General features: G+C 39.1%; 1 protein-coding gene across 1 annotated transcript in view; it reads left to right on the forward strand.

Moving 5' to 3' along the window:
- MAN1A2 (mannosidase alpha class 1A member 2) overlaps positions 1 to 27011 on the forward strand; it is a 157520-nt gene that overhangs the window by 35090 nt on the left and 95419 nt on the right. The window contains exons 2-3 of the mRNA XM_069573818.1: positions 7365 to 7620; positions 22166 to 22262. Coding sequence (XP_069429919.1) covers positions 7365 to 7620; positions 22166 to 22262 — 353 coding nt within the window. The remainder of the gene's footprint in view (positions 1 to 7364; positions 7621 to 22165; positions 22263 to 27011) is intronic.

Below are 27011 nucleotides of genomic sequence, written 5' to 3' on the forward strand. Positions count from 1 at the left end.
AAACGTTCAACCTACCACACAATTGCACTCATCCCACGCGCTAGCAAAATAATGCTCAAAATTCTCCAAGCTGGGCCTCAAAGTATGTGAACCGTGAACTTCCAGATATTCAAGCTGGATTTAGAAAAGACAGAGGAACCAGAGATCAAATTGCCAACATCTGTTGGATCATCAGAAAAGCACGAAAGTTCCAGAAAAACATCTACTTCTGCTTTATTGATTACGCCAAAGCCTTTGACTGTGTGGATCACAACAAACTGGGGAAAATTCTTCAAGAGATGGGAATACCAGACCATCCAACCTGCCTCCTGAGAAATCTGTATGCAGCTCAAGAAGCACCAGTTAGAACTGGACATGGAACAACAGACTGGTTCCAAATTGGGAAAAGAATATTGTCACTCTGTTTATTTAATTTATATGCAGAGTACATCATGTGAAATGCCAGGCTGGATGAAGCACAAGCTGGAATGAAGATTGCTGGGGGAAATATCAATAACCTCAGGTATGCAGATGACATTACCATTTGTCAAAAAGAAAAGATCTAAAGAGCCTCTTGATGAAAGTTAAAGAGGAGAGTCAAAGAGCTGGCTTAAAACTCAGCATTCACAAAATGAAGATCATGGCATCTGGTCACATCACTTCATGGCAAATAGATAGGGAGACAGTGGAAACACTGACAGACTTTATTATTTGGGGCTCCAAAATCTCTGCAGATGATGACTGTAGTCACGAAATTAAAAGACACTTGCTCCTTAGAAGAAAAGCTATGACCAATCTAGACAGCGTATTAAAAGGCAGAGACGTTACTTGGCCAACAAAAGTCCATCTAGTCAAAGCTATGGTTTTTCCAGTAGTCATGTATTGAGGTGAGAGTTGGACTCTAAAGAAAGCTGAACACTGAAGAATTGATGCTCTTGAACCACTGTGGTGTTGGAGAAGACTCTTTAGAGTCCCTTGGACCACAAGGAGATCAAACCAGTCAGTCCTCAAGGAAATCAGTCCTGAATATTCATTTGAGGGACTGATACTGAAGCTGAAACTCCCATACTTTGGTCACCTGATCCGCATTGACTAATTTGACAAGACCCTGTTTCTGGGAACTATTGAAGGCAGGAAGAGAAGGGGATGACAGAGGATGAGACGGTTGGATGGTATCGTTGCCTTGATGGACATGAGTTTGAGCAAGCTTTGGGAGTTGGTGATGGACAGGGAAGCCAGGCGTGCTGCAGTCCTTGGGGTCACAGAGTCGGACACGACTGAATGACTGAACTGAAGAAGAATTAAAGAACGAACAGAGATAAACAATACAGTAATTGAAATGGAAAATACACTAGAAGGAATCAACAGTAGAATAACTTAAGCAAAAGAACAGATAATTGACCTGGAAGACAATGTTGGAAATCATGGCTGAGGAACAGAATAACAGAAAGAATGAAAAGATATGAAGACAGTATGAGTGACCTCTGGGACAACATTAAATGTACTACCTACCATTTGCATTATAGGAGTCCCAGAAGGTGAGGAAAGGATCTGAGAAAATACTTGAAGAGAAAATAGCTGAAAATTCACTTCCCTCACAAGCTCTTCCCTGGTAGCTCAGCTGGTAAATAATCCGCCTCCAATGCAGGAGACCCTGGTTCAATTCCTGGGTTAGGAAGATCCCCTGGAGAAGAGATAGGCTACCCACTCCAGTATTCTTGGGCTTCTCTGGTGGCTCAGATGGTAAAGAATTCGCCTGCAATGCGGGAGACTTGGATTTGATCCCTAGGTTGGGAAGACCCCCTGGAGGAGGGCATGGCAACCCAGTCCAGTATTCTTGCTTATAGAATCCTCATGGACAGAGGAGCCTGGTGGGCTATAGTCCATGGAGTTGTGAAGAGTCGTGCATGATTGAGTGACTAAGTGCAGCACAACGTTTCAAAGGAAACAGCCATCTAAGTTCAGAAGGTGCAGAGAGTCCCAGGTAGGATAAATCTAAGGAGGAACATGCCGAGAAACACATAGTAATCACACTGACAAAAATTAAAGACAAATTTAAAATAACAAAAGCAAGGAAGGAAAAACAACAACATACAAAGGAACTCCCATGAGCTTATCAGTTGATTTCTCTGCTGAAACTCTGCAGGCCGGAAGGAAGTGGCTCAATGTATTTAAATGATGAAAGTGAAGAACCTATAATCAAGAATACTCTACCCAGCAAGGCTCTCATCCAGATTTGATATAGAAATCAAAAACTTTCAGACAACAGGAGATGAGGTAGCTCACCACCAACAAAATCACCTTTGCTGCAAATGCTAAAGGAACTCTTTAGCAGGAAAGAGATCAGCAACTTAAAACAGCCTCGTGCTACATATATAGATTGCTATATCAAAACCTCACATAAACAGCAAACCCAAAAACTATATATACACAAAAACAGAGATGAAAAGAATTGGTATAATTAGTGGCTTACATTTGTATAGAAAATTACAATTTACCAAGTCCTTATACTTACTTTGGATATCACTAGCCAAGTGTTCAGTTCAGTTTAGTTCAGTTGCTCAGTCATCTCTGACTCTTTGTGACCCCATGAACTGCAGTACGCCAGGTCTCCCTGTCCATCACCAACTCCCAGAGTCTACCCAAACTCATGTCCATTGAGTCGGTGATGCCATCCAACCATCTCATCCTCTGTCGTCCCCTTCTCCTCCTGCCCTCAATCTTTCCCAGCATCAGGGTCTTTTCAAGAGAGTCAGCTTTTCCATCAGGTGGCCAAAGTATTGGAGTTTCAGCTTCAACATCAGTCCTTCCCATGAACACCCTTTAGGATGGACTGGTTGGATCTCCTTGCAGTCCAGGGGACTGTCAAGAGTCTTCTCCAACACCACAGTTCAAAAGCATCAATTCTTCGGTGCTTAGCTTTCTTCACAGTCCAACTCTCACATCCATACATGACCACTGGAAAAACCATAGCCTTGACTAGATGGACCTTTGTTGACAAAGTAATGTCTCTGCTTTTTAATATGCTGTCTAGGTTGGTCATAGCTTTCCTTCCAAGGAGTAAGCAAGCATCTTTTAATTTCATAGCTGCAATCACCATCTGGAGTGATTTTGGAGCCCAGAAAAATAAAGTCAGCCACTGTTTCCACTGTTTGCCCATCTATTTGCCATGAAGTGATGGAACCAGATGCCATGATCTTAGTTTTCTGAACGTTGAGCTTTCAGCCAACTTTTTCACTCTCCTCCTTCACTTTCATCAAGAGGCCCTTTAGTTCTTCACTTTTTGCCAAGTGTATTAGGATAGTATTACCTGTCTTGCTATCTTTATTGAGGAAAGTACTGGTCTTGGAGATTTTTGAGTGATGTGTATTAGGTTACACAGTGAGTTGAGGGCAAAGATGGAACCAGAATCCTTGTCTCCTGACTTTTTGCTTAATTACTTTTACTGCAAGTAACCTTTTTTCGAACTGCAAAATGATTCTTCTTGGATACGTTCTCTAGGCCTAGGCACAATGTCTTCTGTTGGTAAGGAGGGGGAGAGGGATTGGAAGGCAGTTTGGTGGTACATGCATATTTACCATAGTTATCTTGTCTTTGGAGAAGAGAATGGCAACTCACTCCAGGATTCCTGCCGGCGAAATCCCATGGACAGAGGAGCCTGGTGGGCTACAGTCCATGAGGTCCCAACAGTCAGACAGACTGGAGCAACTATCACTATCTTATCTAAGATTTCATTCAGTGCTTATTTCCTGCTGATGCCCTCATCTGCCTGAGTCTCCTGAACAGATCAGCCCAGAATTACCCTTGTATGCATACTGGGGCTAACCTTGTTTCTTCTCTGCCATACTTTTCTGCAGATGGAATGTTTTCTTGCTACCCAAACGACCTTGTTTGTTACCAGTTGTCTGGCTGGGCTGTGATTCCTCCTTTTTTCTCTGTTTTTCTCATTAGCCCCTTTTCATAGTGAGCTATCCAATTTTATTTTTCTCTGAATGTTTAACATTTTATTTTTAATACTAGGCTGTGAATTGTTTTTTTTTCTCTCTCAATATATAATTCTGTGGTTTTCAACACATGTTCATGTTTGTGTAAGCACAGAAATTAATTTATGTAACAGTGCTACAATCCAGGAAAACTGTCTTGTATTATTCCTTTATAGTTAACCTCTCCCCTTTCCGTAACTCCTGTCATCCACTGATACATATATAAATGTATATATTCATTATTCCTCTGTTTTTGTCTTTTTGAGAATGTCATGTAAAAGCAATCATACAGAATATAACTTTTGATACTGGCTTCTTTCATTCACATACTACCTTTGAAATTCATTCAAGTTGTATGTTTGAATAGTTTATTTTTTTTATTGCTGAGTAGTATTCCAGTGGCAACCCACTCCAGTACTCTTGCCTGGAAAATCCCGTGGATGGAGGAGCCTGGTAGGCTACAGTCCATGGGGTCGTTAAGAGTCGGACACCACTGAGCGACTTCACTTTGGCTTTTTACTTTCATGCATTAGAGAAGGAAATGGCAACCCACTCCAGTGTTCTTGCCTGGAGAATCCCAGGGATGGCGGAGCCTGGTGGGCTGCCGTCTATGGGGTCGCTTAGAGTCGGACACAACTCAGGTGATTTAGCAGCAGCAGCAGCAGTATTCCCATAGTGTGAATGTACATCAGTATAAATAGTGGTTTGTTTAACCATTTACTTTTTGAAAGACATGAGGGTGATTTCCAGTTTTTGCCTGTTACAAATAAAGCTGCTATAAACATTTGTGTATACGATTCCACCCTCCGCCCAATTTTTGAAATTGTGGTAAAATATGCATAACATAGGGGCTTCACAGGTGGCATTAGTGGTAAAGAACCCCCTTGCCAATGCAGGAGACATAAGAGATGCAGGTTCAATCCTGGGTTGGAAAGATCCCCTGGAGGAGGGCATGGCAACCCAGTCTAGTATTCTTGCCTAGAGAATCTCATGGACAGAGGAATCTGATGGGCTACAGTCCATCGGGTTGCAAAGAATCAGACACAGCTGAAGTGACTTGGCACATACACACATATGCATAACATAAAGTTTACCATCTTTTGCTATTTTCACATGTACAGTGCAGTGGTATTAAATACATTACTGTGCAACCATCACCACCATCCATCTCCAGAAATCTTTTCATCTTGCAGAACTGAAACTGCTTATCAATTAAACAATAACGTCCCATTTTTCCTTTCCCCAAGCCTCTCCTAACCATCATTCTGCTGTTTTTCTGATTTTAACCTACCCTAAGACTCTCACGTAAGTGGAATTAAACGATATTTTTCTTTTTGTGACTGGCTGTGTATAGGTTTTTATATGAACATAAGCCTTTATTTTTCTGGGTTAAATGCCCAGGGAATTGCAGGGTTCTATGATAGTTACATGTTTAGTTTTTAAAGAAACTGCTTAAGTTTTTCAAAGTGGCTGTACCATTCATTTTACTTTCTCACTAGCAATGTTGTAAGTCTAGGGTTTGAATTAAATTTCTAGAGAAGTAACTCTGGTAACCCCTTAGAGTAGTCATCATTGGATGATTTGGAAAACAGTAACTAAATGAATACAGTAACTGTATTCATCCATGTGGACTGTGGTGGAGGTGGAGAAAAGATTCAGGACTGGGTAAAAACCCAGTAGGTATCTACTGAAGTAGTAATTTCTAAACTTGTATGCATACCAGAATCATCAGGGGAACTCTTTATAATTCAAATTCATGGATCTCATACAGACATGCTAAATTGGAATCTGTATTTTTAACAAGGGCTAAAGCAAATATTAAGTGATCATGCCCACGGTAGTTTGTCCATTGTCTTATAAGGTCTATGGAATTTACAAAATGTAAAAATTTCAGAAGCATATGGGGCTTCCCTGGTGGCTCAGTGGTGAAGAATCCACCTGCTAGTTCAGGAGATGTGTGTTTGATCCCTGGGTTGGGAAGATCACCTGAAGAGGAAATAGCAACTCAGTCCAGTATTCTTGCCTGGAAAATTCCATGGACAGAGGAGCCTAGTGGGCTATAGCAGTCCATGGGGTCACAAAGAGTTGAACATGACTTGGTGACTAAACAACAACAACGTAAGGTATATTTAACAAATAAAAAATTTCTAACCCTCTTATTATTTTTTCCTTATCTTCTTTGACCTTATGTTTATATCTCCTTGTCTCTTTTTCATATCAGTTTATGAAGTGAGCTTATGTATTTAAAATTTTTTAAAAATTGAAGTAACATTGATGTACAGTGTTCTGTTAATTTCCAGGGTACAGCAAAGTGTTTCAGTTATACACGTATGTATTTTTTCATATTCTTTTCCACTATGGTTTATTATAGGGTGTTGAATATTGGGAGGCCTGGTATGCTGCAGTCCATTGGGTTTCGAAGAGTCAGATACCACCTGGTGACTGAACAGCAGCAACAATTGAATATAATTCCCTGTACTATACAATAGGACCTTGTTGTTTATTATATGGTCCCCTCTGATACTTAATTCTATTTTTTCAGTTACAAATAGTCTCACCTTGGATAAACCTAATTGGCTGTGATACTACCACTGTGCAAATCTTGATTCTATAATTTATTTTCTCTTCCCCCATCTAGTTTTTCACTGGTCTTTTTTTTTTTTCCCAATGTGTCTAATAGGTTATTGATTGCTACTTTGTCTGTTTTCACTTGGCCCTTAAATTGTAACTTTAGGTTTCCTCTTCCTACTGTGGAAAGTGTTTGCTGCTCAGCATCTGGGGCTTATTTTCTTTCTCATACAAAGATATATTTATCCTATTCTTGGGGCTTCCCTCATAGCTCAGTTGGTAAAGAATCCACCTGCAATGCAGGAGACCCCCGTTTGATTCCTGAGTCAGGAAGATACGCTGGAGAAAGGATAGGCTACCCTCTCCAGTATTCTTGGGCTTCCTTTGTGGCTCAGCTGGTAAAGAATCTGCCTGCAATGCAGGAGACCTGGGTTTGATCCCTGAGTTGGAAAGATCCCCTGGAGAAGGGAAAGGGTACTCACTCCAGTATTCTGCTCTGGAGAATTCCATGGACTGTAGAGTTCTGCTGCTGCTAAGTCACTTCAGTCGTGTCCGACCCTGTATGACCCCAAAGACGGCAGCCCACCAGGCTCCTCTGTCCCTGGGATTCTCCAGTCAAGAATACTGGAGTGGGTTGCCATTTCCTTCTCCAACTATATAGTTCATGGGGACTCAAAGAGTCAGACACGACTGAGCGACTTTTACTTGTGTAGTTGGATCCAAGTCTGTCTCATGGGTTGTTCCTTCTTTTTGATGGCAGGAGTAGAAAACAACTATCAAGGTTTGGTGAAGGAAGCTTTAAGTTTTGTATTTATTTTTCTCCTCTTCTTACAGGGAAGAAGAAGAACGTTTGAGAAATAAAATTCGAGCTGATCACGAGAAGGCTCTAGAAGAAGCAAAAGAAAAATTAAAAAAGTCAAGAGAGGAAATCCGAGCAGAAATACAGACAGAGAAAAATAAGGTAGTCCAAGAAATGAAGATAAGAGAGAAAAAGCCACTGCCAGCAGTTCCTATACCAAACCTTATAGGAACACATGGTGGAGACCCAGAAGATAATGATCTAAGAGAGAAAAGGGAAAAAATTAAAGAGGTAATAAGCTGAGATTTGTGATATGGGGTGGTTAGGGATATAGGTATGCATTTGACTGGGTGTAAGTTTATCTGTCTATCTGTATTTATGCCATCTGTGGTACAGACTTTGTCATACTTTGATCAAATTGTTTGTTTTGAGGTCAGAATTGTAGTTCAGTTTGAAAGATGGCATCAAGTGCTAAAACTCTCTCTTAATATCAATCATAACATAATTATAGGATACTTACAATTTTTGATATGATGTTGTTTGGACAGTTATGCTGCTTATCTTGTGTTCAGAGAACTTTTGATACTTAATATTTTATAAATAATGTAGAATAGACCCATAAACAGTTTATCATTTAATAAGAAATTTCATAAGTATCCGTTTTCAAGGACCTGTGCTAGTTACTAGTTTCTGAAAAGTTAGCAAGTTTCTAAAGAGCTAGCTTTATATGTACCATCTTCCAATGAACCTGTCGTGATACCACTTACCCATACTGCAGATTAGGAACACATCTTTCCAAAGAGTCTCAATGGATTGAATGGGGAAGGATTGATTTCAACATTTTTGAAATTTGTTTGGTCTCAGGAGTCTTTCAGTTTTGTTATTCTAGGGGTTCTTTGGAGATTAAATACCAGAATGAGAAAAAATCTAGTGAATGTTTTAGCAGAACTTTGTTAATTAGAAATCCTGCTAATGCTGGGTAGAGTTTTAGTTTTACTGTTGTGAAGAAACAGATTTTGAATTGATTATTTATCATAACATAAGACAATAAGTTTAGTTCAAATAGATATCTATTACGATATATTCTAGTAATGAATATGGAAGATTTGCAGGTATTTTAAGCATCCCTTTATGAATTAGTATAAGATATGTACTTTGATTTTGCCTTACTCTGGATTCTATGTTTTGTGCTCAGGGTGCTTGTGGCACTTTCTTGGGGCAGTGTTGAGGAAACTTTGATAATTTTTTTTTAATGCCATGAGAAATTTATTGAAATACTTTCTGATGTACATAATAATTCACATAGATAATACTGTGTGTTTCAGTTCAATTCAGTCGCTCAGTCGTGTCCGACTCTTTGCAACCCCATGGACTGCAGCATGTCAGGATTCCCTGGGGACCCAGTACCACGCACAGGTTCAGTGATTCACTGAGAGTATTCACAGAACTTAGCAAACTGTTGTATTTATGGTTTATTCATTGAAATCATACAGGTTAAAATAAATAGAAAAGGCATAAAGGACAAAGTCCAGTAGAGACCAGACAAAAGCTTCTCATTGTCTTCTCACAGTGGAGTGATATGGACAGTGCTTAATTCTCCCAGAAACGATATGTGGCAGTGTGTTTCATGTATTACCAACCAGAGAAGTAAACCTGAGCCTTGGTGTCCAGGTTTTTGGGTTTTTTAATAATCATTTTTTATTCAGTTCAGTCACTTAGTTGTGTCTGACTCTTTTTGACCCCGTGGATTGCAGCATGCCAGGCTTCCCTGTCCATCACCGACTCCTGAAGCTTGCTCAAGCTCATGTCCATCGAGTCAGTGATGTCATCCAGCCATCTCATCCTCTGTCATCCCCTTCTCTTTCTGCCTTCAATCTTTCCCAGCGTCAGGGTCTTTTCCAGTGCATCAGTTCTTTGCATCAGGTGGCCAAAGTATTGGAGTTTCAGCTTCATTATCAGTCCCTCAAATAAATACTCAGGACTGATTTCCTTGAGGACTGATTATTTGATCTCCTTGCAGTCCAAGGGACTCTCTGAAGAGTCTTCTCTAGCACTAGAGTTCAAGAGCATCAATTCTTTGGTGCTCAGCTTTCTTTATAGTCCAAATCTCACATCCATACATGACTACTGGAAAAAACATAGCTTTGACTAGATGGACCTTTGTTGGCTAAGTAATGTCTCTGCTCATTAATATGCAGTCTAGGTTGGTGATAACTTGTCTTCAGGGAGCGAGCATCTTTTAATTTCATGGCTGCAGTTACCATCTGCAGTGATTCTGGAGCCCTGTCACTGAAAAATAAAATCTGTCACTGTTTCCATTGTTTCCCCATCTATTAGCCATGATGTGCTGGGACCGTATGCCATGATCTTCGTTTTTTGAATGATGAGTTTCAAGCCAGCTTTTTCACTCTTCTCTTTCACTTTCATCAAGAGGCTCTTCAGTTCTTCTTCACTTCCTGCCATAAGGGTCGTGTCATCTGCATATCTGAGGTTATTGATATTTCTCCCGGCAATCTTGATTCCAGTGTTTCTTCCAGCCCAGTGTTCCTCATGATGTACTCTGCATGTAAGTTAAATAAGCAGGGTGACAATATATAGTCTTGACGTACTCCTTTTCCTATTTGAAACCAGTCTGTTGTTCCATGTCCAGTTCTAACTGTTGCTTCCTGACCTGCATACAGATTTCTCAAGAGGCCGGTCGGGTGGTCTGGTATTCCCATCTCTTGAAGAATTTTCCACAGTTTGTTTTGATCCACACAGTCAAAGGCTTTGGCATAGTCAATAAAGCAGAAGTAGATGTTTTTCTAGAACTCTCTTGCTTCTTTCTATGATCCAGTGGAAACTGACAATTTGATCTCTGGTTCCTCTGCATGTTCTAAATCCAGCTTGAACATCAGGAAGTTCACAGTTCACATACCATTGAAGCCTGGCTTGCAGAATTTTGAGCATTACTTTGCTAGCATGTGGGATGAGTGCAGTTGTGTGGTAGTTTGAGCATTCTTTGGCATTGTTCTTCTTTGGGATTGGAATGAAAACTGACCTTTTGCAGTCCTGTGGCTGCTGCTGACTTCCAAATTTGCTGGCATATTGAGTGCAGCACTTTCACAGCATCATCTTTTAGGACTTGAATTAACTCAACTGGAATTCTGTCACCTCCACTAGCTTTGTTTGTAGTGTTGCTTCCTAAGGCCCACTTAACTTTGCACTCCAGGATGTATGACTCTAGGTGACTGATCACACCATTGTGGTTATCTGGATCATGAAGATCTTTCTGCTTCTGTTAGGTCCATACCATTTCTGTCCTTTATTGAGCCCATCTTTGCATGAAATGTTCCCTTGGTATCTCTAATTCTCTTGAAGAGATCTGTAGTCTTTCCCATTCTATTATTTTCCTCTATTTCTTTGCATTGATCATGGAGGAAGGCTTTCTTATCTCTCCTAGCTATTTTTTGGAACTCTGCATTCAGATGGGTATATCTTTCCTTTTCTCCTTTGCCTTTAGCTTCTCTTCTTTTCTCAGATCTTTTAAGGCCTCCTCAGAAAACCATTTTGCCTTTTTGCATTTCTTTTTCTTGGGGATGGTCTTGATCACTGCTTCCTGTACAAGGTCATGAACCTCTGTCCATAGTTCTTCAGGCACTCTTATCAGTTCTAATCCCTTGAATCTATTTGTCACTTCTCCTGTATAATCATAAGGGATTTTGTTTAAGTCATACCTGAATGATCTAGTGATTTTCCCTACTTTTTTCACTTTAAGTCTTGAATTTTACAGTAAGGAGATCATGATCTGAGCTATAGTCACCTCTGGTGTTTTTTTTGCTGACTGTATAGAGCTTCTCCATCTTCAGCTGCAGAGAATATATTTAATGTGATTTTGGTCTTGGCCACCTTGTGATGTCCATGTGTAGAGTAGTCTCTTGTGTTTTTGGAGGAGGATGTTTGCTATGATCAGTGAATTCTTTTGCAAAACTCTGTTTGCGTTTGCCCTGCTTCATTTTGTACTCCAAGGCCAAATTTTTGCGTTACTCCAGGTATCTCTTGACTTCCTACTTTTGCATTCCAGACCCTATGATGAAAAGGACATCTTTTCTGGATGTTAGTTCTAAAAGGTCTTGTATGTCATCATAGAGCTGTTCTGCTTTAGCTTCTTTGGCATTAGTGGTTGGGTCATAGGCTTGGATTACTATGATATTGAATGATTTGCCTTGGAAACAAACAGAGATCATTCTTTCATATTTGAGATTGTACCCAGTACTGCATTTCAGACTCTTGACTATTAGGGCTACTCCATTGCTTTTAAGGGATTCTTGCCCACAGTAGTAGATATAATGATCATCTGAATTTAATTTGCCCATTCTGGTCCATTTTAGTTCACTGATTCCTAAAATGTCGGTGCTCACTCTTGCCATCTCCTGTTGGACCACTTCCAGTTTACCTTGATTCCTGGACTACATTCCAGGTTTCAATGGAATATTGTTCTTTACAGCATCAGACTTAACTTCCATCACCAGTCACATCCACTACTGGGCATTGTTTTTGCTCTTACTTTGTCTCTTCATTCTTTCTGGAGTTATTTCTCACTCTTTTCTAGTTGCATATTGAGCACGTATTAGTCTGGGGAATTCACCTTTCAGTGTCATTTCTTTTTGCATTTTCTTACTGTTCATGGGGTTCTCAAGGCAAGAATACTGAAGTGGTTTTCCATTCCCTTCTCCAGTGGACCATGTTTTGTCAGAACTCTTCACCATGACTTGTCCGTGTTGGGTGGCCCTACATGGCATGGCTTATAGTTTCATTGAGTTAGACAAGGCTGTGATCCATGTGATCAGTTTGGTTAGTTTTCTGTGATTGTGGTTTTCATTCTCTCTGCCCTCTGATGGATAAGGACAAGAGACTTACGGAAGCTTCTTGATGGGAGAGATTGACTAGGGGTGAAATTGCGTCTGATTGGTGGGGCCTTGCTCAGTAAATGTTTAATCCAATTTCCTGTTGATGGCCCGGGCTCTGTTCCCTCCCTTTTGTTTGGCCTGAGACGAAACTGTGGTAGAGGTAATGATGGTAATGGTGGCCTCCTTTAAAAGGACTTGTGCACACATTGTTGTATTCAGTGTCTCTGACCCCACAGCAGGCCACTGTTGATCCATGCATCTGCTGGAGACTGCTGGACACTCACAGGCAAGTTTGCTTCTTGTGGAGACTCTGTTTCTTTGTTTTGGCTCCTGGTGCGCTAAAGGTTTGTTTGTGCCCTCTAAGAGTTTGTTTCCCCAGTCCTGCAGAAATTCTAGAATCAAATCCCACTGGCCTCCAAAGTCAGATTTGCTGGCGGTTCTCAGTCCCTTTGCCAGATCCCCAGGTTGGGAAATCTGTTGCTTGTGCTGTGCTTAGTCGCTCAGTTGTGTCCGACTCTTTGTGACCCCATGGACTGTAGCCCACCAGGCTCCTTTGTTCATGGGGATTCTCTTGGTAACAATACTGGAGTGGGTTGTCATGCCCCCCTCCAGGGGATCTTCCCAACCCAGGGATCAAACCCAGGTTTCCCTAATTGAAGGCAGATTCTTTATCATCTGAGCCACCAGGGAAGCCCATGTAGGCTTGGCCCATGTAGTCTTTTTTTTTTTTGAAGTAGAAAAGAGTAGCTTCAATTTTTTTTGCCAGGCAAAGGGGGCCACAGTGGGCTGATACCCTTAAGACCATGTGGCCCACCCTGGAGAGGGTAGTAAGGAGTTTTATGGTGTTCAGGGAGCAGAATGTGGTCAACTCATGGCCAGTTCTTGGACTGGCTGGCATCAAGGCGAAGTTTCAAGCATCGTCAACCTTCTGGTTTCAGCCAGTCCAGGGTCCATGTCCTTGTGGTCAGCGCTTTTCATCTGGGTGGCGGGTCTTCTTTTTCATTTGGGGTGGGGGGAGGTCTTCTTCCTGACATTCCCCCCTCAAGAGATGGGAGGCCCAATTCTTTGGGAATAGAGGCGTCGAGGTCTTTCTGGCTACTTCCTGCTGAACTGGGACGGCGAGGGGTATTGGGCCTCCCCCTCTTGCTAGTCTCAAGCCTCAGGGTCCTTATAGTGGTGTCCATCTAAGGGTGAGGGATATTTTCCGTGGTCGGCTGTAGTTTTACATCTTTGTTGAACTGGCACTGCATGTTGTAGCTTGTTAACCTGGTGGCAGAGGCTTAGCCTCTATGGTCTCAAAATTGGAGACTACTGCATACCCGGCTCTTCTTTTTCCATCCAAGACAAAGCTGCTTCCATCAGTGTACCAGATTTCCTCAGGGTTGGTCAGAGGATCTTCTGACAATCCTTCTCGGGGTTTTGTCCAGTGGTCCAAGGTTTCTTAACTGGAGGTCTTCTGGGATCTGAGACTGGGCCGGGTGGACTTTCCGCTGTCCCAGTTTCCAGCACAATGGGCCTTCCCCTGCGCTGGATTTTCTTCACGTTCCGCGTCTACCGCAGGAGCTTCACTGAGTTGGGTTCCGGCTGTGCTTGGCCTCTTCCATGCAGAGGTTGTTTCAGCCAGGTTATATCCAAGTCATGGCACCATAGATGTCACATGAGTGTCTGTTCCTCGATTCCTGGTGTCATCACAACAAAGATTTGGAATGACGGACACTAAAGCCCCTCGGCATGTCACAGCTCCCAGGTCCTGGATAGACCGTGCTATAGTTCTCAGGTCTCAAATGGACCATGTTATAGCTCTTAGACAAATCATCCTTACAGCTCAATGTTACAGCTCTATTTCATTTAGAAGACAGCAGGAAAACCCATCTTCCAGGTGTGAGGGCATGCGGGGTCGGGGGGGGGGGGGGCGGTGGCGGGGAGGAGGGGGGGAGGGGGGGGAGAGAGAGAGAGAGAGAGCGAGAGAGAGAGAGAGCGAGCGAGCGAGCGCGCGCATGCACGCCCCCATGTAGTCTTAATTAAGCCCATGTAGTGTTAATTCTCCAATCCCTCCAGAGATCAGGCTGATTCCATGTGGTTCAAGGTCCTCACCGTAAATCACATTATTAGCATAAACTGTCTGACATGACTCAAGGCTTTAGGTAAACAAAAATGCTCTTAACAGGCAGAATAATAAAGGTTTAGAGGTTATTTTCCAGGAGGCTGGCTTAGGCCAAATCTTTTCTGAAGATGTGCAGGGTTTGGACAACCCAGACCTGCTGAGTGAATCCTTTAGATAACATTGCCTTATCTAGTGTTCTTGTAGATTAACATGAAACTTGTTAAGAATCCCTGTGTAGGGTCCTGTTAAAGATTATGGTTGATGTCTTAACAAGGAGAGAAAGTTGAGACCTAACCTGCAGGGGAAGATGCTAATAAGAGGCAAGGTGATGTGCATTACCTGCAGAATATCTGAAAGTTTCAAGAATTAAAGGACTATTTACTTCTGAAGACAGGGGTCTAAAATACAGCTGGAAAAGCATTGTTTGAAAGTTTTAAAAGGAGCTTTTAACCCCTAAATCTCCAATTCTCTAGCCTAAGCATCCTGGATACTGTCCTCCCTTTCCAAAAAAAAACTAAAAGTTTACTTTTGGATGGATGAATTAGAGAAGATCTAGATTTGGGAAATGCCAGGGAGAAGGCAATGGCACCCCACTCCAGTACTCTTGCCTGGCAAATCCCATGGACAGAGGAGCCTGGTGGACTGCAGTCCATGGGGTCGCTAAGAGTCAGACACGACTGAGCGACTTCACTTTCACTTTTCACTTTCATGCATTGGAGAAGGAAATGGCAACCCACTCCAGTGTTCTTGCCTGGAGAATCCCAGGGATGGGGGAGGCTGGTGGGCTGTCATGTATAGGGTCAGAGTCAGAGACGACTGAAGTGACTTAGCAGCAGGTATGGTATGGCTGAGGGGAAAGGGCAGAAGTTATTATAAAAAAATGAAGAGTGTTGGAGGTGGAGAACATTAAGTGAAAAATGGATTCTGAATATTGAGACAGCTTTATTCTGCTAGACTTTCAAAATTCTGCTAATCAAATTTATTTTCAGTAAGCAGGAAAATGAAGGATTTTTCTCTGGGGAGACCTATGACTGGCACAAGAAGAGAGAGCTACTCTGTTCTTCAGTAAAATGCCACCTGCATTTCACCTGATCTCCCTAAGATGAAACTCAGTCAACAAGTCTGGCCTGTTCATTGATAGCCTTTGATTGTTTTATAAGTGCTTTACTCATATGTGAAGAGCAAACCAAAGAACACCTGACATGTAAAGAAAGTTTGTTACATGAGAGAAATGGAAGAAAAGAATTTAGAGGATACAGAAACAATGCAGGGACCAGAATACATGTACCTAAAAGGAATTAACATCTTTAGAGTGCCAAAAAATTAAATTTATAAAATGCGAATTAGTTATAAAAAGGAACATTTACAAAATAAGAAAGAGTTCTTGGAAAATAAAAATGTGATAGCTTTAAAATTCAAGAGAAGAACTGGAAGATAAAATTGAGCATCTTTCTCAGAAGGACAAAGTTCAGTTCAGTTCAGTCGCTCAGTCGTGTCACAAAAGGTTGAGAAAATAAGAAAAATGAAAAGATCAGTCTGCAACATCTAATAAATGATTGATTAGTGGTTTTGAAAAAAGAACATGGAAAATAGAGGGGAAGAATTCAGAGACACAGTTCAAAGGTTCCTACTGAAATTTTAGAAAAGAAAATGAAGTTTCAGAAAATTTTAGAAAAAGTGGCATGACAGATCCTAAAAGTTTATAGAGAAAAAAAATAGTTCCACCCAAAAGATTCGGATTGTGTATAATGGCACATTAGATTCTTCAACAGTAATATTAGAAACTGAAAGAGTGTGGAGCTAAGGCTTAGAAAGAGTTATGTATTCAGCCAAATTATGACTCAAATCTGAGGAAAAGATATTTTTAGGCATTTTGTCAGATTGCTACTAGAAAATATGCTTCAGCATAAAAATAGGGATATAAAGTGATTTTGGAAACAGGTGATCTGTCACTAGAGAAAGCAAGGGCACTGTCAGGATTGTGAAAATGGGAATCAGGATGTTGGATGTGGATGTTGGAATGTAGGATGTTGGCTGTGCTTCAGGTAGAGAGAATGGAACTCCCCTTTAGAGTAGGAGGAAAGAGCCTCAGAAAGGATTTATCAGAGAAAAAAGTGAAACTGACAGTTTTCTGATGTGTTTGATTATTTTGAGAGAGGTTTTGAAACTCAAGTTTAATTTGGAAGTAAATTAATAATTTTACTAAAACTACATCAACAATAAACCCCACCAAACTTCAGACCAGTAATTAACAGCACAGAAAACAAAAGTTGAACAAATTAATATGTCAATAGTAATATAAGAAAAAAACGGTTAACCATATTGAAAGAGTGAGACAGGGAATATAAATGGAAAAGTATGTATAGGGGTGGGTTAATAGTTTATAAGAAAGCTAAATTAACTACAGGGGAATGTAGTAAATAGCTGAAACTTTTTTTTAAATCAAGAAATCGCCTGGTAAACTATACAGTGGTAAATAGAAAAACAGGTGGAAGAGTTTAAGTAATTGGCTTAGGAAAAGGGAAAGTTAAGAAAGTGAGGAAGATAGGACAGGCTATTAGATTTTTTAAAAATTCAACATTATTGAGACATATTTTATGTACCGTAAAATGTGTCTATTTTAAGAGTTCAGCTTGATGAGTTTGGACAGTTTTACACACCGGTGTAACAATTGCAGTAGCTGTGAATACATCCATCATCTCGAAATCGCTTGTGTCCCTCTTTAGTCAGTTCACCCGATTCCTTGGCCCCAGGCAACTACTGATCTGCTTTTAGTCATTTAAGATAGATTTGTCTTTGATAGAGTTTCAATCAAATGGAATCATAAGGATGTGATATTTTATTTCTGGGCCTTTGTTCAGCATATTTTTGAAATTCGTTCCATGAATCTCAAATGATACAGTATTATTCCACTGTATAGATATACCATGATTTGTTTTATTTATTCACCTATTGACCATTTATTTGTTCAAAATTTGGCCCAGTTTTTCGCTGTTAGGAATAAAATTGCTATGTACATTTGTATATAAGTCTTTGTATGGGCGTGTTTTAGTTTTGATATTTCAGTCTGTGATCCATTGTGAGTTAATTTTTTTTGTTTATTATGTGAAGTAGAGATTGTATTTCATTTTTCCTCATAGGGTGGACATTTTAGTGTTCTAACATTATTCTTGAAAGATTATCCTTTTTTGATTGAATTACCTTGACTGTTTTGTTCAAAATTGGTTGACAGAATCAGATGTTATTCTTTCTACTCAATAATCTGTATGCCTGTTCTTAATGAGAATATGACACTGTGTTGATTACTATAACTTTTATATATAGTAAGTTTTGAAATCAGGTCCTCCAACTTTGTTTTTTTTTTTAAATTTGTTTCATCATTCTAAGTCCTTTGCCTTTATAGAATTAACTTTTCTGTGAAAATAAAAGGTTGCTGTAATTTTGATTGAAATTCATCGACAACATTAAAGAAAAAGAAAGCAAGACTGAGTCTTTCATTACCTGAGCATGTTATATCAATCCACTTAGTTCAGTTCAGTTCACTGTCTTAGTTGTGTCCAACTCTTTGCGACCCCATGAACTGCAGCACACCAGGCTTCCTGTCCATCACCAACTCCTGGAACCTGCTCAAACTAATGTCCATTGAGTCGGTAACGCCATCCAACTATCTCATCCTCTGTCATTCCCTTCTCCTCCTGCCATCACTCTTTCCCAACATCAGGGTCTTTTCAGATGAGTCAGTTCTTCAAATCAGGTGGCCAGAGTATTGGAGTTTCAGCTTCAAATGAATATTCAGGACCGATTTCCTTTAGGATGGACTGGTTGAATCTCCTTCCAGTCCGAGGGACTTTAAAGAGTCTTCTCCAACACCACAGTTCAAAAGCATCAATTTTTCAGTACTCAGCTTTCTTTATAGTCCAGCTATCACATCCATACATGACTACTGGAAAAACCATAGCTTTGACTGAATGGACTTTTGTTGGCAAATGTCTCTGCTTTTTAATATGCTGTCTAGGTTGGTCATAGCTTTTCTTACAAGGAGCAAGTATCTTTTAATTTCATGGCTGCAGTCACCATCTACTGTGATTTTGGAGCCCTAAAAAATAAAGTTTCTCACTGTTTCCATTATTTCCCCATCTATTTGCCATGAAGTGATGGGACCAGATGCCATGATCTTAGTTTTCTGAATGTTGAGTTTTAAGCCAGCTTTTTTACTCTCTTCTTCCACTTTCATCAACAGGCTCTTTAGTTCTTCTTCACTTTCTGCCATAAGGGTGGAATCATCTGCATATCTGAGGTTATTGATATTTCTCCCAGCAATCTTGATTCCAGCTTGTTCTTCTTCCAGCCTGGCATTTCGTATGATGTACTCTGCATATAAGTTGAATAAGCAGAGTGACAGTATATAGCCATGACATGCTCCTTTTCCTATTTCAAACCAGTCTATTGTTCCATGCCCAGTTCTAACTGTTGCTTCTTGAGCTGCATACAGATTTATCAGGAGGTAGGTCAGGTGGTCTGGTATTCCCATCTCTTGAAGAATTTTCCAGTTTATTGTGATCCACCCAGTCAGCTTTGGTGTAGTCAGTAAAGCAGAAGTAGATGTTTTTCTGGAACTCTTGGGCTTTTTTTGATGATCCAACAAATTTCAGCAATTTGATCTCTGTCTTTTCTAAATCCATCTTGAACATCTGGAAGTTCACAGTTCACATACTGTTGAAGCCTGACTTGGAGAATTTTGAGCATTACTTTGCTAGCATGTGAGATGAATGCAATTGTGCGGTAGTTTGAACATTCTTTGGCATTGCCTTTCTTTGGGATTGGGATGAACGTTTTCCAGTCCTGTGGCCACTGCTGAGTTTTCCAAGTTTGCTGGCATATTGAGTGTACCACTTTCACAGCATCATCTTTTAGAATTTGAAATAGCTCAATTGGAATTCTATCACCTTCACAAACTTTGTTTGTGGTGATGCTTCCTATGGCTCACTTGACTTCGCATTCCAGGATGTCTGGCTCTAGGTGAGTGATCACACCACCATGATTATCTGGGTCATGAAGATAGTTTTTGGATAGTTCTGCTGTGTATTCTTGCCACCTCTTCTTAATGTCTTCTGCTTCTGTTAAGTCCATACCATTTCTGTTCTTAATGGTGCCCATCTTTGCATGAAAAGTTCCCTTGGTATCTCTGATTTTCTTGAAGAGATCTCTAGTCTTCCCCATTCTATTGTTTTCCTCTGTTTCTTTGCATTAATCATGGAGGAAGGCTTTATTATATCTCCTTGCTATTCTTTGGAACTCTGCATTCAGATGGGTTTATCTTTCCTTTTCTCCTTTTCCTTCAGCTTCTCTTCTTTTCTCAGCTATTTGTAAGGCCTCATAAGACAACCATTTTGCCCTTTTGCATTTCTTTTTCTTGGGGATGGTCTTGATCACTGCTTCCTGTACAATGTCACGAGCATCTATCTGTAGTTCTACAGGCACTCTGTCTATCAGATCTAATCCTCTGAATCTATTTGTCTCTTTCACTATATAATCATAAGATATTTGATTTAGGTCATACCTGAATGGTCTAGTTTTTTTCCCTTTTTTTTCAATTTAAGTCTGAATTTTGCAATAAGAAGTTCATGATCTGAGCCACAGTCAGCTCCCCTGTCTTGTTTTTGCTGACTGTATAGAGCTTCTGCAACTTTGCCTGTAAAGAATATAATCAATCTGATTTTGGTATTGACCATCTGGTGATGTCCATGTGTAGAGTCTTCTCTTGTGTTGTTGGAAGAGGGTGTTTGCTGTGACCAGTGCGTTCAGCTTATCTCTTATTTAGCACCAGAGGATTCATACCGGAGTGAAACCTTATAAATGCAGTGAATGTGGTAGAGCCTTCAGCCAGAATGCACCTCAGAAAACACCAGCGAACTCATATTGGAGAAAAGCCCTACAAATGTACTGAGTGAGAGAGAAAGTGTTCAGTGACTGTTCAACAAGTGACCCTTGTTGGTTTTCTTTAATTTCGCTTAGCAGCGGTGTTTTGTAGGTCTTAGTGTGTACGTCTTGCACATATTCTATTTCATGTTTTTTGATGTTTTACAGATGTAATTGTTTTCGAATATCCATTTCTGATCATAACTAGCATGTAGAAATGTATGTGATTTTAGTTTGCTGAACCTGAATTTTTTTTTTACTGAAGTCGTCTTTTAGTTTTATTGGCTTTTAAAGATTGCTTAGGGTTTTCCTTGTACATAGTCATATGCTTTGTGAATAGAAGTACTTTTTCTTTTTTGATTTTTATGCCTTTTGTTCTTTTTTTGCACTGGCTAGGACTTTCAGTACATTATTGAAAAGAAGTAGTGAGCATGCATGTATTTGATTTGTTCTCAACCTTAGAAGTAGGGTCTTCTGCCATTACGTATGATGGCTGCTGTAGGGTTTTTTTTTGAAGATGCCCTTTAGTAAGTTGAGGATGTTGCCTTGTAGTTTTCTGAGAGGTTTTTTTTTTTTTTTTTTAATCATGACTGGGTGTTGAATTTTATAGATGCTTTGTCTACATCTAAAAGATGATTGTATTTTTTTTCCCTTTTATTTGTTGACATGGTGAAATATATTGATGGGTTTTTGAATGTTAAATTCCACTTATATTCCTGACTTAAATTGCACATGGTCATTGTGTAGTATCCTTTTTAGGTATTGTTAATTTTTGTTAAGGAATTTTGCATCTTTGTTTTTTGATTTAAATTGATTAAAAATCAAGATATATTGATTTTTAATTTCCTTGTAATATTTTTGCCTAGTTTTCATGTCTTAGTAATGCAGGCTGCAAAAAAAAGTTGAGAAATGTTTTAATGAGTATTACATTTGATACACCACAAGCTACTATTACATAATTCAACTGATATTTAATTAAATACTCTGCTCTTGTATAGCTTAGTACTCACTGGGTTGTAAGAAACTCAGTTCAAACTAATTGATATAAAAATATTTATTAGTTTAGGGGTTCTAACCCAGGGCTTCAAATTTGGCTCAGTCCAACCCTGTAGGTGTTATTGTCAACAGATATATATATCTCTGTCTATTTTCTTTTGTTACTTCGTTTCTCCATATTGGGAGAGTTAGCCGCCATCAGCTCCAGGATTATATATTGCAAAGGTCTTGAGATTGCAAAACAAGAGAGTCCTTTGTCTCATGGTATCTATAGCAATATGTGTGAAAGGATTTGATTGTCTTTACTGAATCTCATGTACCTAGTCACTTAGTGTAGGTCAAGGATTGGCAGGCTACAACCTGCTGGCCAAATTCTGCCTGCTTCCTGTTTTTACTAGTCATGCTCATTTGTTTGTATATTGTCCAGGGCTGCTTTTTGCTGCAATAGCTGAGTTTAGTGGTTAGCTTATATACCGTATAGACTTCAAAGTCTAAAATGCTTACTTTATAGGAAGAGTTCGCTGATCTTTGGTCTAAAGATTAGGGATACTCTAGCCAGGCTGTGTTCATTGATTGTGGAGTCAGCGCCCATTTTTGACACCTCTGTGATGGTCACAGCAAGGGAAGGGGAGCTGTTTCGGAAAGGATTGGCAGTTCCTAAAAGGAAAGAATGCCAAATAGACACTTTACTCCTTGATAAAAAGCTTCTTTATTACACCTAATTTTTTGTTCTGTTGTGTAGACTTAAGTTAAACATAATTATATATGTTTTCACATTGATACCAATGTTAACAGAATAATATACTAATGTAGGAGATACAGGAGAATGTGTAAGGATATAGTAATAGAATCTTTAAATTGCATGAAATATAAGGATAACAGTCTGTGAAAAATGTAAATTGATGGGTTATAATTTTTCTTTTCTCAGATGATGAAACATGCCTGGGATAATTACAGGATATATGGATGGGGGCATAATGAACTCAGACCTATTGCAAGGAAAGGTCACTCCACTAATATATTTGGTAAGGTTACTTTTTACTGTTTTCATTTTCTACCTTCATTTTAAAAATAGGATCTAACTTTTTAGTTACTTTCTAAAACCTGAGTACAGTAGTCCCCGCTTATCTGAGCTTTTGTTTTCTTTCTATTTCATTTACTTATAGTCAATCTCAGTCTGAAAATATTAAATGGAAATTTTCAGAAATAATTCATAAATTTAAATGTTGTGCCTTTTCCAGCCTATGGTATGAGCCATCTCTTTGTCCAGTGTATCCTCTTAGTTAGCCTCTGGGTTATCAGATCAGCTGTGGAGATAGCACAGTGCTTGTGTTCAGGTAGTCCTTATTTTACTTAATAATAGGCCCACAACACAGGAGTAGTGATGCCAGCAATTTGGATTTGCCAAAGAGAAACTGTAAAGTACTTTCTTTAAGTGAAAAGATGAAAGTTCTTCACTTAATAAGGACCGTATGCTGAGGTTAAGATCTCAGATAAGGATAAATATTCTAATCATGAAATTGTGAGGAAGGAAATTTGTGCTAGTTTTAGTATTGTGCTTCAGACTGCACAGGTTATGGCTGTAGTGCAATTAAGTGCTTAGTTAAGATGTAAAAGCCTTAACATTTGTACAGTAAGATCTTTTAAGGAAGAGAGAGAGACCACATCTACATAATGTTTATTGCAGTAAATTATTATAATTATTCTATTTTATTATTAGTTATTGTCAATCTCATACTGTGCCTAATTTATAAATTAAACTTGATTATACATATGTATGTATAGGGAAAAAACATGTAGAGTTTGGTACTCTCCAGGGTTCCAGGTATCTGGGCACCTTGAGATAAGGGGAGGACTTCTTTATTTCTCATGGGTGTCAGTCCATGGGGTCACAAAAGAGTCAGACACAATTTAAGTGACTAAACAACAGTAACAACTGTATTTCTATGGAACTGTAATTTGAAGCAAGGTGTAGTTTTTTGCAAGTTTCACTCAAGATTTAGTTATCACAGATATGTGATAAATTTTGTATTTGCATACAGATGTTTTAGTCATTTATTTGTACTTTGAAGCATTTTCTGCATTGTTTTTCTTTAGTATAAGAAATGTACTTACCTATTTGTAATTCTTTTTCTTCAACATAGTCCCAATTCTGATACTCAACACATTACAGAGGAGGAAAAGGATAGGAAATTCCAGTAGTGTTAGCTATGTATGTTTAAAATAAAAAAGTAACATGCCCAAGGTGGTTCAGTTGGTAAATTGAATAAATGTGCAGTATATTCACAGTTCCAAGGGAGAAATTGACAGTGTGTGTGTGGATGAAGGTTTGGGGAAGAGCTTTTTATTTAACTTGAATTTAATAACTTTCTACCTCACTTGAGTTCAGTTCACTTGGTAAATGTCTTAGTTTAAAAGAGTGTTCACTACTTTAACAACTTTTACTTAACCCAAGAATAAGTCTTAAAAATTACCAAGTTGTTCTTTAGAGTCTTCACATCTTTCTCTCATTATAGGTGCTTCTTGATGTGATGGGTATCTTTTAAGTAGCAGTAGGTGAAGGCAAGAAAATACTAATGGAATCAGAAAGCACATTTGTCAGTCACATGCAGTGCAGTCATCTTCACTAATTGTAATGCAACACCACAGTAATAACTATTTTTTAATTGTGACTGTGGAAGAATTTTTCCTGTGCAGTGATATCTCATATTTTTTTCAATGCTTGATTGTTTCCTGTCAAAAAAGAAAATGACTAAAAAAGATAATTTCTCCTGGGTTTGAGAGATGTTGGGATGGAGAAATAATGGAAAAAATTTTCTTTAGGTAATGAAAGACACCAGAGATCTCACATATGACATTTAATTTAGCATCTATCACTTAATGAAGTATAGTTTATTTCCTTAGTAGAGGTTATAGAATTAAGAGTTACTGTTGCTTTGTGGAGGCAACAGTGAGACATTAGCGCAGTAGAAGATATTTAATGATTAATTAAAATTAGATCCTCTCTGCAACTAACCATCCATTTGTATTAAACTCAGTGGTAAACTCTGAGCCCTTTGAAAATGAGTTGGATGTTAATTTTCTGTTTAGTTTTTTAAATCGTATTTCTCAGAACATCTAATATAGTAAGACTTAATCAAATAGTATGGTTCTAGGCAATGTAGTAGGTAAAAAACATACATTTGTTTTACTTAATCATGACTGTAATCAATAACTTAATTTACTTAATCAGTTACTGTAAGGTATGATTGTTTGCCGAATTTAAAGATAAATGAGCTTTCAGGTAACTTCTTAAAATTTTATTCCTTATGAGTCAGTATAATTCATTTAGTGAGCAGAATGGCTGTCTCTTTTTTAAAGTCTGAAAGTGTTAGTTGCTCTGTTGTGTCAAACTCTTTGCGATCTCATGGACTATATAGTTTGCCGGTCTCTGTCCATGGAATTCTTCAGGCAAGAATACTGGAGTGGGTAGCCATGCCCTTCTCCAGGCAATCTTCCTGAGCCATGGATCGAACCCACGTTTCCCGCATTTCAGGCAGATTCTTTACCATCTGAGCCAGCAGACAAGCCCATTTCCTTCTTAAATGAATGTGATTTTGTTAAAATCCTAATGGGTAAGTTTTGACTTAATGTTTTCTCTTTTTAAAAATAGCATTTTTATGAAAGAGGTTTTGCTATTTATTTATTTACGGCTGTGCTGCACGCCATGTGGCTTGGAGGATTTTAGTCCCCTGACCAAGGATAGAACCCAGGCCCATGTTAGTGAAAGTTTGGAGTCCTAACTACTGGGCCAACAGGGAATTCCCTTATGAAAAGTGGTTTTAATTTGTGGTACTTTTTGTCAGACTTCTTCACAAGTGACCTTTGTAGTCACTATTTGGTTAGGTTGGTAAATGATGACCACGGCAATGACAGATTGAGATTATTGTCAGGTGAGTTCTTACTGACTGGTCATTAGGAGCACTTAAACTGGTTTACTGGATAAACAAAGTTATTTGTGAGATCATAGAAATTAAAGGAGCCTAGAGTTGGAAATGAAGAAAGAAATGGCAACCCACTCCAGTATTCTTGCCTGGAAAATCCCATGAACAGAGGAGAGTTGGAAAGGGTGACTTTACAAAATTAGTCTTTTCACTTGGTACAGAAGGAAGATTTTGTCAGTTTTGGTTTGCTATTTCTGAGGGATCATCTTGTAATGAGTATCAGTTAAGTGTTTTCCAATAAATTTTTTACCTTTTCATTGAGGTATGAGGTCAGTTATTTGCTTTAGAGATTCTGTAATTGGGTTTGTGAATAAAACTGTATTTTCCTTTGTATATGTGTATGTTATATACACATTACTAGTAACAATATTTACATACACATTACTAGTGGCAGCATCAATAGTATTTATACAGTGCATACTCCTGTAGGCTGAATCTTGTGCCCCATAAATTCACATATTGCAGCTCTACCTCCCAATGTGACTGTATTTGGAGATAGAGTGTTTAGGAGGTAATTAAGATTAAACTAGGGGCCTTAATCAGAAAGGAATGGAACCCTTAAAGAATATGAAGAAGCACCCAAGCTCTTTTCTCCCACTGCACATACACTAAGAAAAGGCTGCTACTGCTAAGTCACTTCAGTCGTGTCCGACTCTGTGCAGCCCCATAGACGGCAGCCCACCAGGCTCCCCGGTCCTTGGGATTCTCCAGGCAAGAACACTGGAGTGGGTTGCCATTTCCTTCTCCAGTGCATGAAAGTGAAAGGTGAAAGTGAAGTCGCTCAGTCATGTCTGACTCTTAGCGACCCCATGGACTGCAGCCTACCAGGCTCCTCCATCCATAGGATTTTCCAGGCAAGAGTACTGGAGTGGGGTGCCATTGCCTTCTCCTAAGAAAAGGCTAAATGGGTATGATATAGCAAGAAGGTGAACATCAAGCCAAGAGGAAGTTGTTCCTCTAAAGATTGGAAGCTTTCTCTTGGTTTCTAACCTCCAGAACTGTGAGAAAAGAAATTTTTGTTGTTTAAGCCCTGTAGTGGATGGTGTTTTGTTATGGTAAGCTGAGCAGAATAATAAACATACTATATACCAAGGACTGATACAAGTGATTTATGTGAGTGGGCTTATTTAGTACTCAGAACACTATGAGGCAGGTACTATTATTATTATTCCCATTTTACAGAGGAGGAAACTGAAGCACAATTGGGTTAACTAACTTAAGGCTGTACAGCTAGTAAATAATGGAGCCAGATTTTGATTATAGGCAACTTCATGCTGAAGTTCATGCTTCTAATTCTGCTTCAGCTAACTTTAAAGACAAAAAAAAAAAAAATACTAGCACATGGGAAAATCTATTATGACAAAATGGTACTGAGAAGGTAGAAAAAATGAAAATGCAATCTATATTATTTTCAGTAGTCAAAAGTAGGTGCTTATATTGGTACTTTTAGAAAAATATTTGAGGGGTTACATTTTTCTTCCAGTGGAATAAACTAAGTGGGAATGAATCCTTTATTGTTTGTTTTGTCTGATAGTTTTAGTTATGAATTTGGTTTACCAAAGGATTAAAAAGAGTTTGACTTTTTTCTACTTTGTTCTTTTTCTAATTCTCATTTTTTGCTAGTGAGTATTATTTGGGATTTTTTTTTTTAACTCTGTTTTTAGCTTTTTTGTTGAAGATCCTTCTAAGGGAAGGATCATAGTGTCTCACTTGACATCCCAGATTCCATATGCCTTTATAAAATTAGAATCGTAAAAGTTGGAAGAAACTTTAAAAATCTTAACCTATTAC

The sequence above is a fragment of the Ovis canadensis genome, chromosome 1 (genome assembly GCF_042477335.2).
Source record: "Ovis canadensis isolate MfBH-ARS-UI-01 breed Bighorn chromosome 1, ARS-UI_OviCan_v2, whole genome shotgun sequence".
NCBI classification, from domain to species: Eukaryota; Metazoa; Chordata; class Mammalia; order Artiodactyla; family Bovidae; genus Ovis; species Ovis canadensis.